Source organism: Arvicola amphibius, chromosome 5, assembly GCF_903992535.2.
Source record: "Arvicola amphibius chromosome 5, mArvAmp1.2, whole genome shotgun sequence".
Classification (NCBI taxonomy): Eukaryota; Metazoa; Chordata; class Mammalia; order Rodentia; family Cricetidae; genus Arvicola; species Arvicola amphibius.
The window spans coordinates 133,839,553-133,862,010 of record NC_052051.1 but is presented as its reverse complement, the minus strand read 5'-3'; the positions used below and the strand labels follow the sequence as shown (position 1 = coordinate 133,862,010).

The 22,458-nt window shown below is 39.1% G+C and overlaps 1 protein-coding gene across 1 annotated transcript in view; it reads right to left on the bottom strand.

The window, feature by feature from the left end:
• Adamts19 (ADAM metallopeptidase with thrombospondin type 1 motif 19) overlaps window positions 1-22,458 on the bottom strand; it is a 171,913-nt gene that overhangs the window by 4,142 nt on the left and 145,313 nt on the right. The window contains 4 exon segments of the mRNA XM_038331546.1: window positions 911-1,088; window positions 20,151-20,303; window positions 21,192-21,396; window positions 22,213-22,348. Of these exon segments, the coding sequence (XP_038187474.1) occupies window positions 911-1,088; window positions 20,151-20,303; window positions 21,192-21,396; window positions 22,213-22,348 (672 nt within the window).

The window sequence follows — 22,458 nt, the reverse complement described above, 5'->3', positions numbered from 1 at the left end:
AAAAAATAACATCTTGAATTTAGCAAGAAAATGGATGGAGCTAGAGAACCTCATTTTGAGTGAGATATCCCAGACCCAGAAAGACAATTATCACATCTACTCACTCATAAGTGGTTTTTAAACATAATGCAAAGAAAACCAGCCTACAAATCACAATCACAGAGAACCTAGACAACAATGAAGACCGTAAGATAGACATACATAAATCTAATCTACATGAGAAGTAGAAAAAGACAAGCTTTCCTGAGTAAATTGGGAGCATGAGGATCTTGGAAGAGGATTTAAGGGGAGGGGAGAAACAGGGAGGGAAACAGATAAAAATGTAGAGCTCAATACAAATCAATAAAAATTGTAAAAAAAAAAAAAAGTTGACGTCAGGTAGTGTGCCGCCAGTACTTCCTAGACTTAGCTTTGAGTTAAATACTTCACGGAAGGAAAGGAGTCTTTATGAAACGTTTAAAAACTCCTCTCTGGTTATCTAATTCAGATGTGAGGCTCAGCAGTTGGTACCTTTACCTGCTGAGTCATATAGAGCCCATAGGCTCTGCCTTAATGCAGGGACGAGGGGCTTGGTCCTGCCTCAACTTAATGTGCCAGCCTTTGCTCCCTTGACTTCCCAAGGGAGGAGTGGATGAGGGGTGGGCTGGAGTGGGAGGTGAGGGGGTGAAAGGAGGGGTGTGAGGGAGAACTGTGATTCAAATGTAAAATGAAATAAAAAATAAGTGAATAAATAAATAAAGTGAAAACAGAAAACAAAACAAAAACCCATCTCTGATCATCTGGACTAAGTATATTAAAAGAGACCCAACTTAGAACCAAGTTAAATAGCACAGTTGCTGAGCTTTAAGGAAATAAAAGGCCTAAGGGATTTCTATGTTTCTGACAGCCACCCACTCTGTGAGGGGCTTACCCAGTCTTGGCGATGTTATTGTGTTTACATTTATCTTCTCATTACAGGGCTGAAGGTGGCACGGCCGGTACGCTGCAGGTTTCTCTGAAGAAAAGCATTCATTGCCATGTCTCCCTGTGATCTTATGCATGCACTGGATGACACGGGACTGCATCCCTTTGCCGCAGGTGATGGAGCACTGGGGGAGAAAGGGTGTCTGAGTTATTTTGCTGTTTTCCCTGTCTGAATTTCAAGTCACTATATTGAAATGATTGAGAAAATACAGTTATCTTAAAATATGAAAATTATATGTAAGGGGAATATGATTGTGCTTATCCAAGGATTATCTCTTTAATATATCATTTTCTATGTAAAGAGTTACTCATGACCCATGTATGTAGAGGTCATACAGCCATGCTCACTTGGCAGCACTAAGTGAATTCAGTAGGTTTAAAAAAGTAAACCGTGAATTTAGGAGGTAACAGTGAGGTAGGATAGGGGAAAAATTGAAAGGGAGGGAATGGGGAGGTGGACCTCAAATAGATTAAAGAAAATGGAAGTCAGATATAAGTAAAAAAATGAGTTTAAATAAAATTTAGGTTTTCATATTGTCCCAACTATGTGTATTCAATTTGTGTAATAATAATGATTTAAAGCATATAGGCACAAATGTAGTATCACTAAAAATGGTGTATAGAGGTTTTTATAAAATATACACATTTTTGATTATGTGTTATTTATTTTCTTGTGTGCATGTGTGTTTAACCCAGGGGAGGACCTCAGATGTCATCCCCAAAAACACCATCTACCTCCTTTGAGGGGAGATCTCTCATTGGCTAGAGTTTGCTGATTAGGCAAGACTGGCTGGCTGGGTAGCCCCAGCGAGCCTTCTGTCTGTACTACCCGGCACTGGGATTATGGGTGGTGGGCATTGGAGCTCAAACCAGGTCCTCCTGCTTGTGACACAAGCCTGCCACAAACTCTGCTTCCTCTGTGACTTCCAGGAAAGATGTTGTTTAAAGAGGCAAAAGTAACTAAACCGGTTATCTATGGGATAAGAATACATGGAAAGGTTTTCTGAACTCTATTCCTAATATTTCTGTAGAGTTTCAGGGCAACTGGGATCTTTTAGAAAGTGAAAGGGTTAGAACACCTCTAGGGTGGAAAGGTTCCATTTGATGAGACAGAAGAGGGCTTCAGCCGTCCTTAATCATTTCTCCTGAAAAAGCCTGGAAATCTCACTGACCCAGCCTAATCCTTCCACCTCATAAGATTACAAAAGATGTGAGTGAACGGAAGTAACACATCTTTTCTCCCCCAGAATCACTAACAAAACCAAAATAACTAAAGATGACAACAGAGAATTAGCTGATAATGGCTAATTTCAGTTTCAGGAATACTGGAATAAGAAAAAGAAAACTTTAGTTGCAGTTCTAGTTGTTTGTTTTGTAATGATTGAGCACAACTTAAAAACCAATACAGTACCCAAGGAATGATGGAAATTCTGAAATTTGTTTAAGTAAGCAGTATTAAGTCTGCTATTGAAACTAATAAAATAAACTTTATTAAATTAAGTATTTAACACTTCTAGAATTTTATTCCCACTAGAAAACTTCAATGATGAAACAAAAAGTCTAGCAGTAATAATTATTTTCTTCATAAAGTACAGTTTGGTAAAAATTTTATCGCTCATATGAGAAAAGAGCAAATATTTGAAGAGAGACAGTTGGGATCCCAGAAAGTCTTCTACACTTTTTCACTCTTTACAGAAGACAAAACTAAGTAATTGGTATTTTCTCAAATGACATCACTGTGATTAAAAACAGACAGGCATTAAAAGAGAGAGCCAAAATAATTTTGGCAGTGGAATTAAGAGACTTTGATTTCAGTATTGCCCCTAATAACTAATTTATCTGGGACTTATTATTTCCCCATTGTGCTAAGCAAGTTATTGCCGTTGATCTCAGCAATAGTTTAAGTTCTAGCCTATGATGGAAGTAAAACATCTATATAATCTATTATCATTGCTACTGCTATTCAGCAGTTTTCCGGAGTTGAAGCTGGATAAAAAAAAAAAGACTTGTATTATTAATTAATGATTCTCCAGGAACACTGAAACAGTCTGGCAAAAATTGTGTCAAACTGTCTTAAAAATTATTCTCTGCTTGAGTGTCTCTGAATGCCCCCATTAATTGAGGTTTTAAAAAACACTTATTGATTAACCATTATGTTCTGGATCATATACTGAAAATAAAACAAATGAGATATTTATACTGGCTGACCTGGTATTGTATTTAATGCCCTTTATTAACAAAACACAGTGACTAATGCATGGAATTAAAAACAGATTACTAAATGCAGGGGGAACCAGGTGGTTTCATTCACTTTATGCCAGTTGTTTAATATTTAATATTGTATGTTACAAAGACACGGTTTCCTTTGAGACAAAACAAACTGGTATTACCCTTTCTGAAAACCTTGTACCATGCAGTCCCAACACTAGCCAACACAGCGCCAGGCTGTCTCCTATGTCAAGGCAGTGTTGTTTAGAGATTGTATGTGATGTTTCCCAACCAAGGAATGCATAAAGAAAAGGTTTACAATTACACAATGGAGTTTTACTTAGCTGTTAAAAAAAAAAAAAAAACAAGAACAACAGGAAATTTGAAAGCAAATGGATGGAACTAAAAAAAAAATTCATCTTAAGTGAGGCAATCCAGACCCAGAAAGACAAACATGGTGCATACTCAATCATAAGTGGATATTAGCTATAAAATAAATGATAATTATACTACAATCCATGAGACCCAGAGAGACTAGATAACAAGGAGGGCTTGTGGGGGCACATGCAGATCTCCCTGGTAAGGGGAAATAGAAAAGATTTCATGAGTGGACTGAGGGTGGGTGGGAATGGGAACATGAACGATCAGATTGAGGGGTGGGGGTGGAGAGAGAGAACGCTGAAAGAGACTACTGGAAAAGCTGGGGAACATTTCAAAGTCAGGTAGAAGCCTGGTGCAAGGAAATTTCCCAGGAATCTAGGAGGATGAGCCCAGCTAAAACTCCTAGCAGTATTGGATACGTATCCTGAAGTGAACATCTCCTGTGACCAGTTAAGACTTCAAGTGGAAGGAACGGGAAACTATCCCAGTCACATAACATTTGACCCACAGTCTGTCCTGCCTATAGGATATGCTGGGGTGAAGGTACACTAGAGACAGAGGGAGCACGCAACCAATGATCAGTCTAGCTTAAAATCCATGCCAGGAGATTAAACCCACCCCTCACACTGCCTGGAGCACCAGGACCCACAGGCTGGATGACCCAAAGACCCAGGATAGAACGAAACATGACTTGAGGAGAAAAATGTCGAGGTAGTAATTAATGCCTAACAATATTCTGCTATATACAGAGATCCACGCCTAGTCCAGTTGTCTTCAGCGAGGCTTCACCCAGCAACTAATGGAAGCAGATCCAACCCACGGCCAAACATTAGGTTGAACTTGGGGATTCTTGCAGAAGAAAAGTAGGAAGAACTGTCAGAGCCAGGAGGGTCAAGGACATCACAAGAAAATACACATAATTAACTATCTCATGCTCACAGGGGCTCACAGAGACTGAACCTACACCCAGGAAGCCTGCATGGGACTGACCCAAGTACTCTGCATGTATATTACAGATGTGTAGCTTGGTCCTGTTGTTAGACTCCTAACAGTGGAGTGGGGGGGGTGAGAAGAGAGGGAGATGGGAGAGGGACTGGAAAGAGAGGAAGGATGGGAAACTGAGACCAGAATGTAAAATATTTTTTTTAAAAGTAGGCCAAGAAAGCCAACGAGAGAAAACCGGTTAAGTTTCTCCATGGTCTCTGCTCTGGATTCACCTTGAGTTCTTGCCATGGCTTCCCCACAATAATGGACCATGATCAGGACTTATAAACTAGATAAAGCCTCTTCTTCCAAGTTGCTTTTGTTCATAGTGTTTTATCACAAAAACAGAAAGCAGACTAGATCATCTTTCTATCTTACTATAAAACACAGAAATAATATTCTTGTTAAAATTCTTATTATATAGCATGAGTCACATCCCTTTGCCTTAACGATCAATCATTGGCACAGTTTGTCTTTGGATACAGTGACCATACAATTTGTTGCCCATCAGGACTCCGTGAAAGAAAGCAATGCTTATAATTATTCTAAGACTATAAAAATGCAGTCGGACAGTCTTGAGTAAACGAGGACATACAGTTACCCTATCTATAGACAAGTTATGAACAAAATTATGTATTAAACAATAACACAAATGGGTTCATTAGTACCTGGTTGTCTAATACTGTTTAAATAGATGCATAATTGGTTTTTCAAAGCTCCAATAAATTTATAATCATAAAGCCTATTTCATTAATTCATTCAATAAATATAAACTCAAAGGTGACAATGTACCAAGTCCTCTTTTGGATACTCAGATGTAGGAGTACACAGGAGAAAAAAGGCCATTTCACCCTTAGGGGCTTGCATTTTTATGGCCAGTGAAGGTAAGTAAGAAACTAGTCAAATACATTGTGTTTGCAGATATAAAAAGGTTCTGTGAAGAAAAAAAGACCCTTAAGGAGAATGGAGAAGTTTGGGGTAGTAGGTTTTGCTACTCAACTGAGAAAATGGAGAAAGATTCCTGGAGAAGGCTTTCCTCCCCAAGCACAGGCCAACCTCATGGTTTCCAAACATTTGCTTCTTTCCACTGAATTCCTCCATTTATACCTGTCTGATTATTTTTGCCATATGTATTATGTATTCTTATACATTTCTGAGTTATGTTTATGTCAAATTGTTCAATAGAAGTATGGCAGCGTAGGTGGGGAGTTTCTTCATACTGTGACTCAATTCAAAAATTTCTCTTTCTTATCCCCATTTTTCTTTCTAATTAAGCTTGATCTTCAGATATATCATGAAAAAAAATTTAAATATACTTGAAACATGGCAACTCCTTTGACTTCTAACAAAGCGACATTGTTAAAATAACAAATCCAATTCATTAAAAAAATAACAGAAAAATCCAAGTCACGCCAGACCCCTTGCTACTGAGATTACATTGGCAAGGAAATGGTGCAAGATTATTGCTAACATAGAGCCTTATTGTGTATTATGAAAATCTCTTTCCCAAACTTTAATATTACCCCAAAGGACCCTTGGCAACAAAATAGTTCATGATTCAATCCTTCATTCTCATTCTGTTCAAGAAACACAATCATGTTATCCTACCTTTGCAATAGTGATCTTTCGAGCAAATGTAACAGGTAAGTGTAAAGAGGGAAAAAATTCTAAAAATGCCTTTGGACATTTCTTTGTTGACAGAGATAACAAGGCACATAGAAAGTCGATGTTAGGAATCCCTTCTCTCCCTACAGAAGGAACTCCAATATCTTGATTCAAACTTTATTTTACCTAATATTCATCAAGACAGGTTACATGAGAAAATAGTCTCCATGCTTTGACATAATTGAGCAATGCTTAGAAAATGCCACGTTAGATTTTTCTAAGAGAATAAATATTTTCTTCTGTTGAGACACAGTGAAAATTTCTAATACTAAAGTCAGTTACATTTACACCTCAGCTCCATACCAAAAATTAAACATAAGAGAAATTTGCTTAATACTTTAATTCCTTTGAAGTATGAAAGTGATTAGTTTGTTAAAAAAGGACCACGGGAAGAAATAATGGTCAATCAACCTGGTATCAACAATAACTGATCTTCCTTTAAAATAAGATGTATATCACTCCAGGCAGGTCTCTATGGTAGCTTTCAAGGTCCACAGCTGGGTGTGACTGGTAGCATGTGTAGCACCTTCCAGCATTCTGAGAACTAGAAAGCAGGACTGAGGCTTCCAGGTCAGTACCAGCTTGATATCTTATGTTCTAATAGATAAGTGTGTGGCGTCTCCAGCAATGGGGTCCTACCATAAAGTTCTTGAGGCTACCAAGAACATCGGAAAGAGCTCATAATATCTGATGGTCTATGGGAACTCATAGCCACCAACGATTCTAACTGAGTTAACTCGTTCCTGACATCATTTTTTTTATTTGTTATGCCTATTGGGACATTATTGTCTCATTATAGGGTAACTATTTAAAGTCTTTTCATGCATCTCTGTGCTTGTATCTTGGGAAATTTCTGCAGTAATAGTTTGTCATACCTATAGAAGGTCTATAGAGTTACTCATCACTCCCTGTATTCTCTTCTCTACCCTGCCCTATGCCACACCCTATTTAACCCTTTCTGTTTCATTATTCCCATTCCCCTTTGTAGTACTGTGTTCTAAGTTCTAATCTTTGGAAGTTCCCACTCCCTATGTCTCTTTACTAATTTCCATGCCTACTGGTACAATAGTGGCATACCTATCATGAGAATAGCCAACCATTTTCTGATTGATGCTTAGGTTCTCTTCACAGGCAGCGTCCATATCTAGTACAGTTTTTTTCACTATTGTGTGGTTGATGAGACAAAGTAATAAACAGATTCCAAATGACTTTCATTACATCCATCATCAGTGCATCTCTCAAAAGTCATCAGTGAAGTTTCTAGCAGCAGATGGGGAAGGGAAGGATATAATCAAAATATAATACATGAAATTTCAAAAACTTATTAAAAAAATTTAAAAGTGTACATTGTCAAACCTTATAACCTTTCTCTTATCTTAAACCTTGGTGTGTTCAAAACGTGGACCCCATGTGTCCCAGGATAGACAGAAATGTGGCCTACACTTTTGTAGATTGCCCCAGGTTACTTACAGTACGGCTGGATATTCCCATGGCTTACATCCTTTCCGACATTCTTATGACAGGTAATAAGAACTGACTGGGTCCTAGAAAACTTACACTGTAAACATTTCTAATGCTTCTAGGAGGGACAATAAGAGGAAGAAGGGGGAAAGTGCTTGAATTAAAGAGTATCAAAGCAGCTGTCTGATTCTTGGCACAAAAGAGCTCAATATATACAATACACAAATATATTGGTGTCAGAATGAAATATTTCTAGAACTGGAAATGCTATTTTACCTTAATTATGGCACTTTCAAAATATACATTGAAATTGTGACTAAATCTACTATATCAGCCAACTATTGTTACAGAAACATTTCACATTTGTTAATGCACCTACAACTTGAAGTGACATGTTATTTTTGACATGGGGATAAAATAAGACTTTTATATCCTTCTGGATTGAGTATAGCCATAAAGGTGATATTTGGGTTATCAGCTAGCTACCTCTCATTCTCAATCCTTAGATTACTTAGCTATTTGGAACAGATGGGGGATTTGAGTATATAGCAATGTATGCATTTAGATTATATGATCAATAATTTGTCACTGAACTTAAGAATCATTAATCTGTATAAGTTACAAGCAGTTCTCAGGGGATAAGAAATTCTTCTAGCTGTGAACACTGTTATACGTCACCGAAAGGTTTTACCGGCACAAGACCAGATAGTAAAATTATCTCTAATGAGTTTTTATTTAAAATTTGTTAGATTAAAAAACCTAATATAAGTTTCGTTTATTTTTAAATTTCTTGAAAATAAGAAAAGCAATCATTCCATGTATTTAAGTGTTGAAAATAATATTTCTCACAGTTGGCCTGCATAGAGATTACCCAAGATTCCTTACTTCTAGAGAGTGCCAAAGATATATATTTTGGACAGAATGTGTTTTCTCTAGGCCAAACACTAAGGAGAGCGCTGTAATATTTTACTCATTTCCAGCTGGCTGTTAGAAGAAATAGGAATTCCTAAATTAAGGGAAAATTGTCCCTGGCAGGGCTTGAAATTTTTTTCAACTACCAATATAATGGGCAGTCTTTGAAAACATGATCTAATCTGTACTGGTAAGTGCCAATCTGTAACGAGGTTGGCAGCCCTGACTCGGGGAATTTGTCTTTGGGAGCAGATGAGATATTCAAAAGTGGATTAACAAGAGTGGAGGAGCAGGCACAGCGTGGAGCAGACCTCAGGGGGACTCTGAGCAGTGACTTCCCCTGGAAATGATTAGGGCAGCATTCCTCATGGGCTATGCACATGCTTGGCCTTTCCCACTCAGCTCTCTAATGAAGTGAGTGTGAACCATGCACACGAAAGGACACAGGTTGGCCTTGTTTCCTAGGAAGAACTCCTTATTTTGGTCAGGGTTGTTGGTGTCTTTTTAGAATAGTTTGCCTGCTTTATTTGACACACAGGTGTTTGGAATCGATTCATTCTTGGATGTCAGATACGGGACTGTGCTGTTTTCTTCTCTTTTTTTCCCTCCCTTCCTTCGTTCTTTCTTCTGTCTAAAGGTGTAAGTATCCTGCCATGGTTAATGAAATGTTGACACATAGCCAAAGTGAGTCCAGAAAAGATGTGTGGCTAGATCAGACAGATTGCTTATGAACGATTTAAGAGAGCAGAGTACGTTGTGAAAGGGCTGTGAGCCCACAACTGGCATCAAGTGGGCACTGATCAACACAGCAATGGGAGGAACGAAAGTCGGTTTCCAACAAAGCAACCAACCAAAAAAACAAAAAGAAGAGTTTCAGCTACAGTCACCGGTTTGTCAGCACTCAGACTGAGAGGGTCTGACAGATGCTAAAAGACACAGCCCTCGTATCCAGATGGTTCTCTCGTATCATCATCCCCCACACAGCACTTTTGCAATCTCAGTGATCAAACTTCATTTTAAATGGAAATTCTTTCCAGGTCTCATTCAACAGGTCTGACAAATGCAGACCAGATTTATTTATTTGTTTGTTTGTTTATTTATTTATTTTCATTTTGGCTGTGCAGGAGAGAAATGAATAATTTGAATTTGAAAATTAACTTTACACTGTTTTAATAAGTAAATCTTTGATTGCAAGCAGCACATAGCATGTATGGTATCAGCATATAGCAGCTATCTTTAACTGACTCCACCTTGACAGAAACCACGTATTTTCTAGGTCTCAAAGGAAACTATTAGGCAAGAAACACTTGGTTCACTGTTTACCTCCCAGGTTAGATAGCTGCTGTCTAACCGAGTGGTGAGTATTCCAACCACATTGTGCCACAAGAATGCCGAAGAGGTCTGTTGTCCCCATCAAACTTTAAGGGGGTTGGTGAGATTGTTCAGTAAATAGAGCATTTGCACTGAACACTTAAAGACCTGAGTTGGGAGGCCCAGCACCCACATAAATAGGCTGGCAAGGCTCTGCTTGTCTATGACCCCAGTGTCAGAGAGAAGCAACAGGTGGATCCTAAAAGCATACAAACATGCATTTATTACACACACACACACACACACACACACACACACACACGCTCAACATTAGAAATATTTATTGTCCAAATATCCAGACAGTTAAATAAGGATGGATTTACTTTAAAACTACATTTTAAAGTAGTATAAACTAATATGTAGGAAAAAGTGAGGGAGCTGTTTAGCTACATAAATGAAGTTATATTGGTTCAATTTTCTTAAAACGACTTTTAATAATTTTTTTGTCCTTTCACTAATAAATATGGAATATCTCCAAACGCAGGAGACTGAGGCAGAAATATCTCAAGTTCCAGGTGACTGAAGGCTACATAGTGATTTCTAGTCTAGTCCAGGTGGTGTTGTGTGATCTTACAACAAAAAAACAACTAAATAGAACGAATCACATGCACAATGTGCATGTATGTATTATGTATATATATATAAACATACATATAAAAATAAATATATTTGTAGCAGTAAAGCCAGAAAAAATGATATTCCAAAGAAAAATCAAGTGTATTTGTTTACTGAGGGAGAAATGGGATGGATGTACATTCAGTCAACATTTCTTAACTACAAGGGGCCTATTTGCTGAGATGGTTCTAAGAAGAGGCAAAGAGTTCAGATATTCTAAAGAAAGCAACAATAACTAATTAGCAGAACAAAATTGCAGTCAAGTGAGGAAGATTTCCGCAGCTTCTTTTATTGCTTGGGACACCCTTAAACTGGTCCTTGAAGACTTCAGTCGTTGGGAGAAATTCAAAGACTGTACAGAGAAGCTGAGGTTTCAAAAGGAAGAACTGCTCCATCCCAGAGTTGTGGGAATACTTTGGTTGATGAAAATGAGGATGAGCAGACAGTTCTGAATAGATGACTTAGGTCAGAGTATGGGAGGTGTTAAACGGCAGAGGACTTGGCAGTGGGCAGTGGTCTGGGGACTGAGTGAGCAGATACGTTCTGTCTTTCTTCTCGGCACTGTCTTCTGCTGCTATGGGAGAGTGCCAGGGGCAGCCAGTGATCCGCACGTTTTGTACGTCCAGAAGGGAAGTCTTTGTCTGATTCTCTCAAACCCATAGCTCACCCCAACTTCCCGTTTATTAAATAGTGTCAGCATCATCTATTGCCTGGCTGGAGCAGGTGTGGCCATGTCAGAAGAAGTGTGTCACTAGGGGAAAGCTTTGGCAATATGAAAAATGGTATAATAAAGTCCTGTACACATCAAGTGCTAGCCAACTGGATCAACACAGACCAGCATGACAGGGGATAAATATCCTATCTCTGTCTAGCTATAGCCACCTTTCTCAGCACTAGGGAGTTAAAGTCCAGGTCTTGTATGTGCTAGTAAAAGATCAACCACAAATGAACTATTTCATCCTCAAGTTGCTTTTCCTAAGTATTTTTTCACAGCAACAGAGAAATGAACTAATATAGAAATTGGTACCAGGCACATAGTATATTGCTGTGATGAACCTGTCCATATGGTGGTTTTTTTTTTTTGTTTTGTTTTGTTTTTTTTGTTTTTTGTTTTTTTTGAGGCAGGGGGAAGTGGAGGTGGGAAAGGACCATTGGAGGAGTTTGGCTAGAAGGAGATAGTGGCCACTCTAGTGCTTAGAGTTTAATGAGATGATTTAGGAGTTGGGAAAATAAAAATGTAAAGAGAGGTGCAGAAATGGAGGTTTAACCTGTTAAGTTTCGGAAAGAAACAGAGATACTACCAAGACCTTATGTGTGATATTTTGGATTAAGAGTCTGTGTACATGGAAACTTTGCTTTCCTGAGGCAATCAATGCTGACTGGTTAGGGCTAAAGAGCAGCTGTGACACATAAGAGACCAGCATCATTGAGGCCAAGTCTTCTGGGCAGCATTTCCTTAGGGACAGCACACAGAAGCTGTGGTCCAGGGTGCAACACACAGAAGCTGTGGTCCAGAAATGGCCAAAGCTGCATCTCAAGCTGTTAATCAAATTGTAGTATCAATGGGGTCACGGAGAGCTGCTGAGGGTTGGCACTGTGGGAGGGCAGGAGTTACCACTGGAGAAAGCACAGCCTGAGTTCTAGCAGAAACTCTAGGATTGAAGGGGTTTCAGGGAGTAGCTGAGGCTTTGCACCATGTGGCAGGGTTGGAATTCCTGAAAAGCGGCCAACGTAGGCCACTGGTGAAGGTGCAGCCACAGCTGTAGTAGAGACTTGACACAGTTGGAGGTGCCAAAACTGTGTGGTGACAACCAAGAAGAGCAGCAGGTGAGGTCCAGAGCTGGCCTGAGCCTAGGAGACGAGCTGTGTTTACTCTGACAGAGCAGAGGACCTTTGGAGGTCAGAAGAGCGTGAATGAGTCTGGATGTAAGGCACTGGACCACAAGATTTGGAGCTAATTGCTTCACTTTGGTTTTTGCTTAACTTTGACTGAATTTATGTCCAGGTTCTTCCTTCTTGCAGTAAGAAACAATGTAACTTAGTTTAGATTTTATAGGAGATCACAGTTAAGAATGGATATTTTAAAGGCATTGAACTTTTTAGTGTTGGAATTTTAGAAATAGTGGACTTTTAACGTCATGATATGTTTGTTTATTGTGAAACTGACACATAATTGTGGCGGTAAACAAGAAAGGAATGGTTATAATTCAATCGTCATGTATTTGCATTAATTATGCTTTGTCAACGACAGAAACGAGGGTCATCTGGGGTAGTAGTAGCCTCCATAAAATAGGCCTGTGGGCGTCTATGGGACATTTTCTTGATTAATGATTTATATAAGAGGTCCCGTTCCACTGTGAGCAGTATCACCTTGGACAGGTGGTCGTAAGTTATAGACGAGAGGAAACAAATGGAACAAGCCATGGAGGGTAAGTCATAAGTTGTGTTCCTCCATGGTCTGATTCAGTTCTCTCTTCCAGATGCCTGCCTGGAGTTCCTCCCCTGGCTTTTCTCCATAAAGTATTATGTACGGTAAAAGTGAAATAAAGCCTTTCTTCCTCAAATTGCATTTTGTCATTGTCTTACCACTGTGACAGAGAAGTAAACTAACGCATGACCCTTTCTTTGTTCTTATACTTAGGTCTGAGTTACCTTAATTTAGCATTTACTTAACCCAACGACTCTTACAGTTTTGCTGGGTGATTATGCAAAAACACAATGACAGAAAGAGCTGCTCCATTTTCCCTGATCAAATTGTATATTCTACTTTTGAGCTTTTTAAATTTGATCAATCAATCACCCAACAAGAGTGAGACGAGCAAGGACGACGGTCAGAATACTGTTTCCAGAGAGTGAACAAAAACTTAAAATTCAATGTTGAGATTTATAACTACTTAAAACTAGAAAATCATCACAAGTAAAGATGACATCAAAATACATACAAGAATCACTCCCCCACTTGATGTTATATTACAACCAGAAAGTGTTTTTCTACCTTTTACAGAGAATTAATTACCTTGGTTTTTAGATCCTTTGCCTCTGCATTTCCTCATTCATTTGAAGAAGATTCCTTGAGGGCAGTTTCTTTTCCAGGGATAGGTTGAAAGGGCTGATTGTCCTCTGTGCTTTGTATCTACACATATTTTCAACTAGACATACAGTTAACCCATTCAAAATGATTGACTGTATACCGGTTAGTCTCAAAAGACTCATAATAATATGTAGTTCCAAAACTGATTTAAAATGCCATAATTTGATAAGCAGCCCAAACTATAGTTTTATGTAGTTTGGTAATTTTTCATTACTAAATAATCTTGGACTTTAAAGTATGAAATAAATCTAACAATAGAACAAAAATAATTAATTTGGTTCAATGACATAAATCACTTGTTAATATTTCATGAAACACCAAAATCCGTTAAATCTTCAGGAAAGGACCAAAATTCTCTGTAACAGGTAAATAAAATGCTTTCACTTGTTCTTCTGTTGGCCTCCAATAATGCAAACCAGAAGTTGTAGAAGTCCAAATGAAGGCAGAGAAGCCAAATTTCAGGAGAAATATGTCATTTTATTAAACACAAGGAATGATGTAATTTTTCAATTCATCTTAAGTGAGTAAATGCAGATTCATGTTGCCACAAAAATGTGGGTCTTGTTCCCCTCCCTTAAGTAAGATTTTCAGGCCACATCCTTCTCAGCCCTGGTCAGAACGTGACACACAGTTGTGTCCACAGTTAACCTAAGCCGCACCAGTAGGACAAGACCGTGTGTCCTAGTTTAATAACACTGTGAAATAAACATGGGCCGTGTCCATGGCAGTGCATCTACCTAGAAATGAGATTTTCTGACTTTCCACACGAAGGTCTATTTGTTTGTTTGTTTTGGTGGCATTAGGGTTTAAACCCAGGACCTTGAATATGCTGGGCAAGCGCTCTACTGCTGAGATACATCACTCACCTGAACCTGGTCGCCCTGCCTTTTAAGCTGCCCCCTATCCCATTGTCTGCACAAAACCATCCCAAATCTAAATGTTAGAAATCACAGAAACGAATACAAATGCAATGGAAGAGTTTAAGACTTTAGCCGTATTCTGCATCTGCCTTTGATTGGTATCAGCTTCCTTAAGGATGCCGAGGCAGTGGGAGAGCCCAAGGACTCTCTCTTCTCACTGATTCAGTGTATACTGTGTCTCAGCAGGAGAGGAGCCTTTGTCTGTTGGTAGACGTTATGGACAGCAAATTCAATATTCCTGATCAAAGCCAAACCAAGTTTTAATATTAAGTCTACTTAAATGTGTTGATAGTATAAAACTCCGGGTAGAAACTGAGTGGAGATGACAGGTTAATTGCCCTCGGAGGAGCACGGACATCCAGCCACAACCACATACATCTTGTTGCTATTTCTGCTGTAAAGACATAGCTGATAAGAACCAGAGGTCTGTGTTCTCTCCGTCCCTGAACACTTTCATCACGGGAACACAATCACTGCAGCGCTGGCCGTCTCCTCTGTCATTGTTTGGGATGTTTTTCATTTTAACATGAAAGCCGTATCTTAGGAGAAAGGGGGTGAAGTCAGGAACATTCACAAGGAACCGCTGGCTTTCATTTGTGTACATTGCTGTTTGAGTTTGTGATGCTGAGACCTCCAGAAAGGAAAAAAAAAAATGTCTCTAGGAAAAAGGAGAAACATATTTTCATGTAAAGAGAGAGTGAGGGGGAGATCAAGAGGATGGAAGCACCGACAATGAGGTTGAGAATGAGAACAACTGAATAAGGAGAGAGCAGGCTGACAAAGGCCTCGTCCGTGAATGAAGAACACTCACTGGAGCACCCTCTTCCCTGAGCGCCACAAACGCTGTGTGGTAGTCAAACAGTAACATAACCCAATGAGAAGTTATTCAGTCTAACTATACCCGTGAATTTTATGCATAATGATGGTAAAATAAAAAAAAAAAAAACCTCACAGGTTTTCCTAATTTTCTGAGAAATTGCCGCACTGACATCCAAAGGGGGCTGTACCAGCTTGCACTCCCACCAGCAATGCAGGAGTGTTCCCTTTACCCCACAACCTCTCCAGCATAAGTTGTCATCAGTGTTTTTGATCTTGGCCATTCTTACAGGTGTAAGGTGAAATCTCAGAGTTGTTTTGATTTGCATTTCTCTGATGCCTAAGGATGTTGAGCATTTCCTTAAGTGTCTTTCAGCCATTTTAGATTCTTCTGTTGAGAGTCCTCTGTTTAGGTCTGTACTCCACTTTTTTTTTTTATTGGATTGATGACCAATTTCTTGAGCTCTTTGTATATTTTAGAGATCAGAACTCTGTCTTATATGGGGTTGGTGAAGATCTTTTCCCATTCTGTAAGCTGCTATTTTGTCTTGTTGACTGTGTCCCCAAGATCCAGCAATACCACCTTTGGGTATATATCTAAAGGATGCTCAATGGTACCACAAGGACATGTGCTCAACTATGTTCATAGCATGATTGTCATAGCCAGAACTTGAAAACAACCTAAATACCCCGTGACCAAAGAATGGATAAGAAAATGTGGTACATTTACACAATGGAATACTACACAGCAGAAAAAAAATAATGACATCTTGAAATATGCAGGCAAATGTATGGAGCTAGAAAACATCATATTGAGTAAGGTAACACAGACCCAGAAAGATGATTATTATATGTACCTACTCATAAGTGGTTTTTAGACATAAAGCAAAGAAAAAAAAAACTCTACAAATCACAATCCCAGAGAACCTAGACAACAATGAGGACCCTAAGTGATACATACATGGACCTAATCTACATGGGAAGTAGAAAAAGACAAGATCTCCTGAGTAAATTGGGAGCATGGGGACCATAGGAGAGGGTTGAAAGGGAGGGGAGAGAAAGGGAAGGGAACAGGAAAAAATGCATAGCTCAATAACATCAATAAAAAAAAAAAACCCACAGGTTTTCAAATATAGCATAAAAGCAGTGTTCTTTATACTAGCCTAAGTTAATTTTCTCTGTCATAGATACAAAGAAAGGGCACAGTCATCACATTTTACTAACTTTACATAACAAGTTCTTGTTATGGGGACAGGCTAGCCTTATTCTGTTTCTACAGAGCGCGTCAAATGTGCTCCTTGTTCTGTGTTAGGTATTTCAATAGCGTCAAGATCTTCTGCCTTTGCAAGTATGTATTCTGGATTTTAAAGTTAACTAGGCTATAGTTGTCACTTGATCTATTTCTAATCATCACAAAAGTTGGAAAAATATACTTCAATTTATATAATGGTACCCTAATTGGGTTTCTATTGCTGTGATTAACATCATGACCAAAAGCATCTTGGGAAAGAAAAGGTTCATCCGGCTTACAGGTTCCAGGTGGAACCTATCACTAAGGAAAGTCAGAACAGGAACTCAATGCAGGCAGCTGGGGGCAGAACTCAAACAGAGGCCATGGCAGTGTGGTGCTTACTTGTTTGTTCTCCAAGATTTAATCAGCTGATTACTTAAACACCCCAGCTCTACCTGCCCAGGGATGGACTTTCCATACAGGGCTGTGTCCTCCCATATAATCAAGAAAATGTACCACACACGTATCTACAAATCAATCTGATGTAGGTATTTTCTGCAGTGGAGGTTCCCTCCTCCCAGATGACCCTGGCTTATGTCAGCTGACAAAGAAACAAACAAACAAACAACTAACCAGCCAAATGGTATTCAAACATTTTCTGAAAAGAATTGTCTCATTTAAAGAAGCATCAAGGACTGGGCATATAGCTTGGTGTTAGAGCACTTGTCTAGCATACATGAGTCCTTTTGATACTAAGTCTTAAAGTCAAAATCAAAATTAATAAAATGAAAAAAAATCTAGATTTTTATTAGCTATAAAAATAAATAATAAAGCCAAAGAGATAGCTCAGTGTGTAAAGTGGTTAGCATACAAGCATAAGGGTCTGAGTTTGGATCTCCGGCACTTATGCAAAAAGCTAGGCCAAGTTGCATGTTTCTCTAATCCCAGCCCTAGGAAGGCAGAGACACTTGGACCCTGGGGACAGTCAGTCAGTAGTGCTGAAAAAGGAAGCATTGTGTTCAATGAAGGAGACTGTCTCAATAAACGAGGTAGAAAGATGGCAGAGAATGTCTGGCATCAATTTCTGCACCTCTGCCCCAAACACAAAGAAAACAATAACAACAATGCAGCAGCAGCAGCAGCAGCAGCAGCAGCAGCAGCAGCAGCAGCAGCAGCAGCAGAACAACTAAATGGCAAAAGACCAGCAGGTATCAGTGGGGTAACTTTAGCACTTTCTCTGCATTCTCTTCTGACCTGTACCTTCTAAGACATTCCTTTATTATATTAAAACATTTCTGTCCATTTGCCACTTGATGGCTTGATCAATATGCTCCCATGGAATACAGCCCTCAAAATTGTCTCTTATATCTCTTGAATTCCAGCGAATGTGTTTTCCTCCTTCTTAAAACTATTGAAACAAATCCTTCACGTGATAAAAATTGATTCTGGGTAATCTGGGATGTATTGATGCCTGAAAGTCATTCACACTGAAATGTGAATCAGTTAAAAGCCTTATGTGTCAAGTGCAATGTGATTTTATAGGGGCATCTGAATCCTAAAATGAAATTTGGATGTTGAAAATGGTGGAAAAACATTAAATTTCTTAATTACTAAAATGCAGTTTTTGTGTACAAATTATTATTAGGGAAGAAAGCCAGCAAGCAATAAACACACAGTCATGCAAACACACACACACACACACACACACACAAACACACACGCACACAGTTTCCCAACCCTACGTTACACTCGGGCCACCCATACACATACATATACACACACAAACACACACCTATGTTTCCCACCCCTACATCCACAGCCAAGCTACCCACACACACACACACACACACACATACACAATGTTTCCCACCCCTATGTCCACAGCCAAGCCACCACACACACAAGAAAAGAGATTGTTCTTTAAATGCCCATGATCTCGCGTGGGGAAACATCGAGAAAGCTGGAATTCACATACTTCATATACTGGAAGTATTTCTTCCAGAATGTTCTTCGGCTTATTTTTTTGGAAAGCTTCCATGCTTCCTAATGTCCCATAGCAGATCTTTCTTTCAGTTTATGAAACCCAAGAGAGGAGGCTTATATTTATTTCTTCTATGCCACAGCATTGGCTGTTCCGTGCTGAAAACAATGCCACTGCTGGATGTGGAATTATTACATTTGAGGAAATGGCACATTAGGGTTGTGTTCACCCAGATCCGACGAGAGTTTATCTTAAAATGTGGATCTCGGGCTGGAGAGATGGCTCAGAGGTTAAGAGCACTGATTGCTCTTCCAGAGGTCCTGAGTTCAATTCCCAGCAATCACATGGTGGCTCACAACCATCTGTAATGGGGTCTGGTGCCCTCTTCTGGCATGCAGGCATACACACAGACAGAATATTGTATACATAATAAATAAACAAATAAAAATAAAACAAACAAATAAATAAATTAAAAATGTGGAGTTCACTAATGTTCTATGAAGAGAACATATTAAGTGAATTCCACGGCCTAATCATATATGAACCTCCACAAGGGCCACATATGCTCAGCATATGACAAATTTTTAGCAAATTTTACTCTTACCATGTAATGAAATTGCCCACTGCCCAAATGAATTCTGTCCATTTGAAGTGATTTTAGCAGTGTTATCCTCTTGACTATCCAGTGCCTCCCTCCCCGGGACAAAACTTTTCCTGGCATGTCTCTCTACCATGCCTGTGTTCCAACTTTGTTTTACCAAAAACAGGAAATAAATTCTGGTAATTTCCATTTCTACTGTACACAACCCAAAACACTGACTAGCAAAGAACTATATCTGTCCCTTTGCTTTTCTGCCGGAAACACCTTTAATTGTAGATTGAATTTACTCATTTATAGGATTGTATCTATCAGATATTATTAAACACATTCTACGGGAGGACTATAACTATAAATGTAGCGATAAAATAATGTTCACTATTTCTAGAGATTTATTCATGCAAACTATGTTGTTACACACTTTCTGTGCTTTATCTCAATCACTAAACCATTTCTTACCAAGGCCAGCTGGACTGGGACTGAAAAAGCATGGGATAAAACCGGACTCTCTGAACATGGCAGACAATGAGGGCTGCTGAGAAGCCAAGGACAATGGCACTAGATTTTGATCCTACTATGCATACTGGCTTTGGGGAGGCCTAGCCTGTTTGGATGCTCACCTTCCTGGACCTGGATGGAGGTGGGCGGGGGGGGGAACTTGAACTTCCTACAGGGCAGGGAACCCTTACTACTCTTCGGACTGGAGAGGGAGGGGAGTGGAGGGGGGAGGGGGGTAAATGGGAGGCGGGGAGGAGGCGGAAATTTTTATAAAAAAAAGGAGAGGAATTGATTTAGTAAGAAGTGTAATGTTTCTAAAAAAAAAAAAAAAACATTTCTTCAAATCATCACCCCAGGAAAATAGACAGGAGTCAAAGCTGGGCATGGAACCTTCTACCCCTTGATGTCTGCCTGTATTTCCTATGCCTCCTACGCCCAGCACAATTCATTCTCACCTTAGACCAGTCACCGACTCGCCACACATAGCACTTCGAGTAGTCCTCACAGTCCTCTGCCTCCCTGGGTCGGGTGGAGAGGACACACTTCTTTCTCGGGTTAGTGCACCTCACGGTCCTGTGCCGCACGCCTTTGCCACACTTGACTGAGCACTGGAAGATAATATTACAGGTTTGAATAGAGTTGGTGCAGGCTATGGATTAAGGCATGTCTATAACAGTTTCTATCATTTCTCTTACTTTTAAAAGGATAGCTAGTATTTTTTAAGCAAAGCTTGTCTATTGATTTATATCATATAGCAAACTATGAAATTACGTACATAGATAATTTTTATGTGTGTCTACATGGGGGTGGACTTTGCATGTGTGTTTGTAGGGCTCCATGCACTTACACACCTAAATTGCTTAAGAGAAGTCACTGAATGTATACAATAAGTGGCGCATATAATTATGTTAAGCTATATGTAATGATAATGTGAGTTTGTCACTGTGGATTTGCATGGAACACACTTGTATGTAGCACACTGCAAGCTTACAGTGTGGTGCAGTGAGCTCACCCTGGTCTAAACTGCAGCTTTATTACTTACATAGAGTTCTTGAGTGAATGAATTCCACCAAGTTACACTGCCCATATATATATAAAACAGCAAATATTAAGTTTCTTACATGTGTGCTTATATGTAAACAGTTGACCAAATAAGAATTAAAATTTCATTGATTGCAAATAAAATGATTGCTAAATGTTGGTTCTCTTTTAATATTCAGAGACAGGCAAGGAGTCAAATATACATGTTAATGTGTGCCTCTTTAGCAGTACTCATGCGTGAGAAAAATTGTAAGTCTAAAATTCACAAGAAATGGTCTGAGGGTTATGTCAATATTTTTTAGGCTTTCAAACTTAGCTGTTTTCCTTTTTATCTGCAAAATTAGCAGTTTTGCCTATCAGTTGTCATGCACAGTGATTTGGGACATGACACAAGATTTTGTAGGTTCGAAGAGTCCAAGGAGGAAAAAGGGAAAGAAACAGGGTATGTCCCGAACCTCAGACCACACTCCTGCCTCCCACACTGTCATGCAGTCCTGGCCCTCACAGCGCTGGGCAGTAGCGGGCTTTGGCCCCAGGCAGTCCCTCTCCCAGGCTCTAACTAGCGTCCCATTGTTCAGTTGCTGGGTGCAGGCCACTTGTCTGCTCTGCACTCCTTTTCCGCACGTTCGTGAACACGTGGTCCACTCTGTCATCATCCATCTAAAAGCAAAGCAAAGGTCATTGGATACAAATTAAAAGCTGTCAGTATACCACATGCTCGACACGTTTAGGGTTAGCAGAAAGTTACAGTAATTTATGTTAACTTTCCTTAAATTGTAATTACCTTGAACATACTATACTTTGTGCATGTCCTTCAATGTTCCATAGTGCTTATCTCTGCAATGTTCTCAACTCTCAAGATAGAGATGCATTGTCATTCCTAGTGTTCTATGTGTTAACCTCTCTGCTCAACAAATACTTACACAACCATGGATATAAAATATTTAGAATTATTCCTTTTCTTTGCATTACAAATATTCACAAACCCCATATGCATTAGGAACCACAGCCATCCTGGCTGTTTACAGAAAGACAAATTGAATAATACAGAGATTCAATAAGTTAGGAGATATATCTCTCAGCTAGAACAGTATAGCTACCAACAAGCTCTCATGCAAATACAGATATATTAGTTTATTAACATGATCTCATTTTAGTGGTCCTCATCATCATTTTCCTATCAAATTCTAGCATCTCATCTCAGAGAATTCTGAAGCAAACAGCTTAATTCAACTAAACGCCAATAAGCATGAAGAGGTGACTCATAGTTTCTTCTTAAACATGTAAAACATGGGATTGCTTTACACTCTGTAGAAGTTACCCATATAGCTTAACCCTACTCTCTCAACTATTGCTTATTTCAGTGTGCAAACTTGGGTACGGATTTCTTTGTAATACTCTGAAGAACAGTTATTTTAGTTAGCACTGAGTTAGTTCCAAAGCGAAGCCTTGCAGTGACCACGAGAATATGGTTACCTTGTTTGACAAGGTTGCTCATTGCACTTTCGAATTTGTGGCTCTGGCTTAGTTAAGTACTTGCATTTCTTGTTGTCCACAATGCTGATGTTCTTGCTCATGATTTTTGTGCAGGATACTGTTGTCTTCCTCTCTCCTGCAAAGAGCAGATTGGACTTTACAGGCTTTTGTGAAATAGAGATATTCATATAATTTAAACCAACTTATTTATCCTAATGAATATGATATTATTTAAAAGTCACATAA